Source organism: Dasypus novemcinctus, chromosome 8 (genome assembly GCF_030445035.2).
Source record: "Dasypus novemcinctus isolate mDasNov1 chromosome 8, mDasNov1.1.hap2, whole genome shotgun sequence".
Classification (NCBI taxonomy): Eukaryota; Metazoa; Chordata; class Mammalia; order Cingulata; family Dasypodidae; genus Dasypus; species Dasypus novemcinctus.
Window position 1 is genome coordinate 79224849 of NC_080680.1, and position 7172 is coordinate 79232020.

Sequence of the window (7172 nt, forward strand, 5' to 3'; positions counted from 1 at the left end):
TCTCTCCCAAGAACACAGGTTACAGCAGGTTCCAAGATAGAAAGCAACAGGGAGGAGAGAGGGAAGGAAGATTTTGTAGTTTGTTTTTTTGACATCTATCAAAACACAAACACAAAATCCTTTCCTCAAAAATGGAGTGCAGTTGCCCTCTTAGTTACCGTCCACCCTCCAGATTGTAGGCACACTATAAGGCATCAGTTAATGAATTTTGCCTGTGGGCCAAAATTGTGCTGGATCCGGTCGCTTCTCCTTGTCAGTGCCATGATCACATCCACATGGCTCCTCTGGGGACCAAGGGCATGAAGAGAAGCCATGATTGAATCCACCCCGACCTCTAGTCTCAATGTACCTCAGACGAGGTACACTTTGCTCAAACCCATTTATCCACAGTGCAGGATGGGCTGGGAGGAGCTCTGTGGAATGGTGACCATCTAAAATGTGGATTAAGCTTCTTCCCCAGGTACGAATGCCCTTTTAGCCTCCCTCATGGCTTTCTTTAAGACACCACTGTGGAGAGAAGGCGCAGCAAACAGGCAACTCTTTGCTTAGAGATACAGAGTATATTTAGGGTAGAGCTCTGCCCCACCTGCACTTTAATGTAAATGCCAACAGCAGTCCTCTTGAAGAGATGCAGAGGTTTGGGAGTTTACAAACTCTCTTTGATTGCACTGGGTCATCTTGGGGAGACCAGTATTTCCTCTGAAGTGAGAATTGGGACCTACGATAAGTTCTCTGATTGGGTGAAAAAAGCCACTCGAGGACAGTGCCGGGGGCAGTGACGGGGGTGGCCCAGGCCTGAGGCAGAGCGGAACTGACGGGAGTGGTGCCAGAGCTGATTGTCTTGGGATTGAGGGCCACTCAAGAAGGCCAGGTCCACCTGCATCTCCTTGTGTGGAGGCTGGTGGTTGGGGTCCCCTGTTGGCTTCTTGGACTTAACTCGTCCCATGGGGTCTTTGGTAGGGCCTGAGACCTTTTCCACATTTTTTTCCCTGGTTTTGGCTGCTTTCTCAGCTGAGGAGGGAAGGGATTCCTTGCGCCCATTGCCTTTTGCCTTGGGGTTAATACAGTTCAGGAACCATTTCATCTTATTTCTCAAGCCAGAGTCTGGAAGGCTGGGGCTCTTTTGAGTATGGGCTACCATCACTTGCCCATGCATAACCGGACCATGCAGTGTCTTACCCTGAATTAGCTGGCCCAGGAAAGGCTGTGTCTGTGAAGCCTGGGACACCACATGCTCGGCAGACTCAGGAATCCTTGCTGCATTGATGATGACACCTAGTTTGGTTTGATTGTCTCGCAGATCATTCTTTTTAGATGCTTTCCCCCCAGGGACTCCTGGAGGTAACGCTGGGAGCTTTCGCTGGGGGCTGTGATGGGGACTCTGTTGACCAGAAGCAGCGAGAGGAGAGCTATGACTCCATCGCCAGGGTCCTCGGTGTGTTCTTTTCAGAGGTGTCTCTGCTGGCCTCTGGTCTTCAGCAAGGTGTCTTTGATCTCTGGTTGTGGAGAGCCCAAATCCTGCATCCCCTTCTCCATGGTTCCCTGCTGTTTGGGGTTTCCCCAGGTCCTCTTTCTTCACTGTCAATGGGGGGACTTGGGCGAAATCCTTGCTCTTGCCAGGACTGTAAGGTTCAGGACTCCAGGTTTTTTCCAGGCTGGGGTTGTTCACTTTGGCATCCATCTGAACACAAAGCACCTGGGCCTCTGTCCTGTTGCCACTGGGCTGTGAGATCTTGGAGGTCCTCTGGGCAGAACCATGGGGAAGTGCTCTTGAACTAGCTTGCTTTTGGCTCTGCTGCACTGCCTTTAGCTCAAGGGCTAGCCGTTCTTTGAGGTTGGCCAATTGTGGATCTGGGGCATGAGGACTGTGTAGTGAGATTGGGAGTTTCTGGAGTAATGTTTTCCCTTGTCTGTTCAGACTCTTAAGAGACTCCTTTGTGTATATCTTCTCTGGGACTGCCACGATTTGTTCCCTGGACTCCCTTGCCTTTATGGGAATTCCCAAGTGTATCTCTAGGGCCTTTTTTCTCAGATGGAAGTTTAGTTTGGTCAACATGTGTGTCTTGAGAAAGTAGGAGCTAACAGGCTCTCTCTGGCACTCTGGAGACGCCATCTCCATCACACCTTCCTCCTGCACTTGGGTCTGGAACTCCTGTGCACTGTCTGCACAAGTCTCATCGGCATCTTCAAAGTCTGGCCCAGGACCTATACATTGATCTTCACATGAGGTTGTCTGAGTCCGAGGCTCTGTTGGGCACACAACAGGCTCAGGCACCATCTCTGTGATTGTACATTGGCTAGCGATTGCTGGGATCATGGCCCTGGAGAGAGCCACATAATAAAGAGCAGGTAGCCCTGACAGGAAGGCCAAATATTTGTGCCGTAAAGTTGTCTCTAATTTCTCAATGGCTACCTCTGTCAGGGTTTGGGACAGTTTAGGGTGTTCAGTGATGGCACCTGGTGAGGCCTGTTGCTGGTGATCAAGGGCCGTTGGCATCCAGGGTTTAACATTCTGATGTAGGTTGTGGTCAGCTGCAGCCTGTAGCTGTACAGGCTTGTTTTCTGGAATGCAGGAGGAGGGAGCCACTGCCAGGCCCCCACGAATTCTGCAGTTCCAAGAGCTAGCCACAAGGGCAGGGACAGTGCCCTGATGGATCTGCCTGCATTTGGAGTCAATGTGATTCTGCAGTACTGCCTTGGCCTGGGTGAGCAAGTATGATGTTGGGTACACACCTGAGGCCATGATGGGTGAGAACAGGTCAGTAGACACATAGGCCTCTGGGGCCGCAGGCTGGGAGGCACCTATATTGGTCAGAGCGGTGGTGTTCCAGGACATAGCCTGCTGCTCATTGGGGGACAAGAGCAACTGGATGGACTGCTGGATCTTCTGGGGCAGGCCCCAGCGATGGTGAATCAATTGCTTCTGGAGATGGAATTCCAGCAGCCTCCTGGCATGTTCCGGGAAGAAGAGTAGTTCCCTTGTGAAGACTGAGATGTGCTTCCCTGGCCAGGGAGGGTCCACAGTCTCAGGAGACCGGGCTGTGTCATGGGGCTCATATGTCATGGGGCCGTGGGCATGCTGAGTTCTCTGGAAAACAGCTGGCCAGCCCCACTGAAGCTGGAGCTGCCTCTGCATCAGGTGCCACTCCAAAGTTTCACACTCAGCCAGAGTCAGAAATGGAACATTCATCTGGGCTTGTTGATGTTTAGGTGGAGAGGCCCAATTTGGGGTTGGTGGGGCAGAAGGTGGGGGTGAGTGGGGTGGAGTTTTAGGCAGCAGGGGGAGTAACGAGAGCTCATTGAAGAGAAAAGAAACATTCAAGGGGGGTTTGGACATGCTTCCATTTGTGGAGAGACCTTGAGACCCTAAGAAAGTGGCTACCAGGGACTCACTGTGCAGAGAAGGAAGGCCACAGAACAACTGGCTGTATTTCTGCTGCACATCAGCCTCTCCCCCAGGCAGTGTGTAAATGCCCCTTAGGACTTGAAAGGCTGGAGAGGGCAAGGCCAGTGCCATAGCGTTTGAGGTTTGACTGGGGCTTCTTTGTTCTGGGCCTGTAATGGACCATTCAGAAACCCAGAAGGCCTGGATGGGCTGGCCTGTCATATGTGAACCCCAGGTCTGGTGGGAAATGGTCCCAAGTTTTTTAGCAGAGGCCTTCGAAGTATTATTCAGGATGAAAGAAACTGGTTGGTTATTTCCAGGCTGATAAAACAGTGGTGGATCTGGTATAAGCTGCCTCAGGGACTCCTCCACACGCCTGGGGAGCCCCCACCTCTGGAAATGCATCCATTTTTTGACATGGACCTCAAGAAGCCTCAGGACTTCAGGACTGAGGAACGGCAGGTGGGCAGGAAGGACAGTGGCCATATGCAAAGCCATAGGATGTGTCAGGTTAGTGAGGTCTGGGTTCAGGGGCAGTAAAAGGACCTGGGACTTTAAAGGCTGCTGGCCTTGGTTGCTCTGCACAATCCCAGAGCTTCTTTTCATCATCTCCTGCTGGTTCACTGGAACCCTAGGCTCCTCAAGCCTTGAAGAAGTCACAGACTCTATGCCTCTGGGCACAACTGACAGTGGTAATCCCTGCCCTAGCTTCAGGTGTTTAGCCAAGTAATCTCGGATACTGGCTATATTGTATGACTGGTCATCTGTCTGGGTTAAGGATTTCTGATCCTTTATTTGTGTCAGTGTGGAGGTTAGAGATGCCGGTGAAAGCTCTCTAGACTGCTGGGAAGGCTGCTCCAGACTCTGCTCAAAAGAGACACTAGACATGGACAAATTTTCTAGGCAAGAAGAGACCTGCGATGCCCCTGATGAAATGTTCTCACCCGCCAGCAGTTGCTGAACATCCAGAGCCACAGCATTGCAAACTTGGCAGCAGGGATCTGCACACAGGAGCCTCCGCACACTTCCGTCCTGAGGAAGCCACTCCTGGCTGGGAAGGGAATCATGGCAACTGTTACTGAAGCAGAGTCCTCTGCCTCCTGGTTAGAGTATGGCCTAGGGTCTAGGTGCAGCACACCCCTAGTCTTATAAGACCTGGAGTCAATCTCATGGGTGACTACCACCACTCCTTTTTTCCCCTATGAAAATGGCATTTGGATGGTTAGGGCTGGTTGAGTTGAGAATTTGGGCAAGGTATTGGACTACCTAGGAGGGCATGTCTCTCTGAGAGGATGGATTTGTTCTCTTCTGACCTGTGTTGAGAAGCTGAACCAGGAGAATGAACCAGATAGATTGAGGATCCAAGTAGTTAGCTGTTGAGGCATCACTAGGAACCTCACTAGGTAGAACTGGGTTAGTTTTGCTTAGGGCTAAGAAAGCTAAAGCATGGTATTCTACATTTCTGTACTATTGAAATTGGTATCATTGTGGAAATTCAATTCTGGGGCTCTTGGCTGTCCCTAATCCTGTACATAATATCTCTTGGGAACCAATCATGGTCTCAGAGATATTAAGAAGAGAATAAGACAATATGCTCCTGTCTTAGAGCTGTCTGGGAACTGGCTTCCCCAAAAACTGACTAGAGGATTAATATCAGTAATGTCCAGTTAGGCTTAGAGGAGTCTCTGCCCTTGAAGTGGTGTATGTGACCAAGAGGATAGATGATGTTGACTTATTTATGCATAAACCATTCTCTTGACTGGGTAACTTTCATTCCTAACTTCAACTCCATATAGAGTCTTTATGAATTATTCAATAGTCAACCCCTGAATTCTAGAACTACTTGACTCTAGCACCAAGAGCAAAATTGGGAGACTCCTCCTCCTTGGGACATTTGACTCCCTCTACCCTGGCCACCTTCTTAATCTGTTAACCAGTTTCTACTGTGCATAGCTTCCTCTCAGCCATTATCACTTTCCTCATCCCTGTTCCAGGTCAAGCTGAAAACTCATCACAGGCCAGGCTAGAATTTGGTAGACAGTCAAGAGCAAGAGATCACCTTTTCATGAGAGAGAGCAGCTCCTGTGTCTTCTCAGCTTCTTTCCGGGAAGGTCTCCTAGCTGAGAAATGAGGTGACAGTGTTATGTGGGATGGGAGAGAGTTCACAGGCATACTCTAGGAACATGAAAATAAGACCTTTGACTCTGAGTGAAATGAGAATGCAAACCCCAAGCGTCAATGCTCTAAGGCTAATCTGTATATGACAAACATTTATGATGTGCCATCTCATTTCTAATCTCATTAGATCTCACAACCACTGCATGAGGCAGTATCCTCAACTTTATGTCCATTTTATGGATAATAAGACTGAGAATGAAGTGACTTCCATAGGATCATAAAACTAGTAAATGATGCATTTAAGGACTTGTGCCTACTTCTTCATCTCTTCAGTTCCAAGAGGATAAGGCAGAGAAATTTGGAATATTCCCAGGCTCCACTATTCCATTCAGGGAAGGATGTGAGAAGTTGTCATTTTGGGGAGTTGGAGCTTTCAGTGTTTATAGGACATGACTTCTGACATCCAAAGGTCAGAGACTCTCAGGATCCATGGGAACCTCACCTGCAGTGGAAAGGAATGTGAGGAGAGATGGAAAATTTACCTCTTGAGGCTCCATCTTTGGCCCTGTGTTTGACTTTTTGATGACTCTTAAAGACAAAAAAGTTAGAATGTGAAGCTGGAACAACATTTTCTTTTTCACATCCAAAATGAGATAAAATCCATAAATACTTCCAGATCTCTTTCTATATATCTTTCTGTATTTTATATACTTTTCTACTTTCCTTTCCATAATTTCTTCTTTTTACCTCATTTCCCTTCTCTGCTGATATCTGAATCATTTTGGGGCTCTTCCATACTCTATACTCCATACCTCCCACCCCACCCCAGGAGAGGTTCTACAGGAAGATGGAACAAGAGTAAGAGAATAACAGATTAAATAATAGATAGTTCAAGCAGTAAAAGGCCTTCAGTTTAAAATGATATCAATTTCAACAGTATGTAAATACAGAATACCAGCAACCAGAAAAATCAACTAAACTGGGAGATCTTCTGAGATCCATTGAAGTAGACTCCATATCCTCTAGATCTCAACCAAAGCCTGGAGGAGATTCTTCTCAATTAGAGTACACAGCAGAAAAAATCTGGTAAGGAATTTTTTCTAGGCTTTGAGAAAAAAATGATTATACAACAGTAATTGAAGATACGGTTTAAGAAAAGGGGGTGGAGAATGATAAGGAGAGAAATTGAAGACTTAAACGCTTTTTGTCTAAGGCTTAATCAGTTTAATCTAGGTTATAGTGTTTCTATACCTTGCAGCAGCTCCTTGTAGGTTTTAGCTTTAATCCGTGACGTCTCCTTTTCACTTGCCAAATAATTAGGATAATGATGAAGATGGAGCCATAGGTATATAAGGGATATCCAACATCCCACAGAATAAAAGTAGGGCTTAACATGGTCTAAACCTCATTAGCATGAGGAGATCAGCCATCCCTATATCTAGGCCTCCAGGATCCTGGTACCTAATGATTCCAAATACTATACCTTGTCATCTCCACCTCACAGATGATGGAACCAGGCCACTGGATTGCATCACAAAGCCCTTCTGTTTCACAAGGAAGTTGTAGTGTCAAAGACCTTTGCTTGTCTTAGGGAAACTCATGTAGTAATTGAGCCTGTAGATGAGGGTATCTAGTTATCTGTGGGGGTTACAAAGCCTGGGACTAAAGC

General features: G+C 47.7%; 1 protein-coding gene across 1 annotated transcript; it reads right to left on the reverse strand.

Moving 5' to 3' along the window:
- Positions 1–547: 547 nt before the first annotated feature.
- SPATA31F1 (SPATA31 subfamily F member 1) lies at positions 548–6950 on the reverse strand. The gene is made up of 4 exons (XM_012531055.3): positions 6755–6950; positions 6046–6091; positions 5445–5505; positions 548–4436 (listed from the first exon to the last, which is right to left on the reverse strand). The coding sequence occupies exons 1-4, from the start codon at positions 6896–6898 to the stop codon at positions 719–721; spliced, it is 3969 nt and encodes a 1322-aa protein (XP_012386509.2). The 5' UTR covers positions 6899–6950; the 3' UTR covers positions 548–718.
- Between the last annotated feature and the right edge of the window lie 222 nt (positions 6951–7172).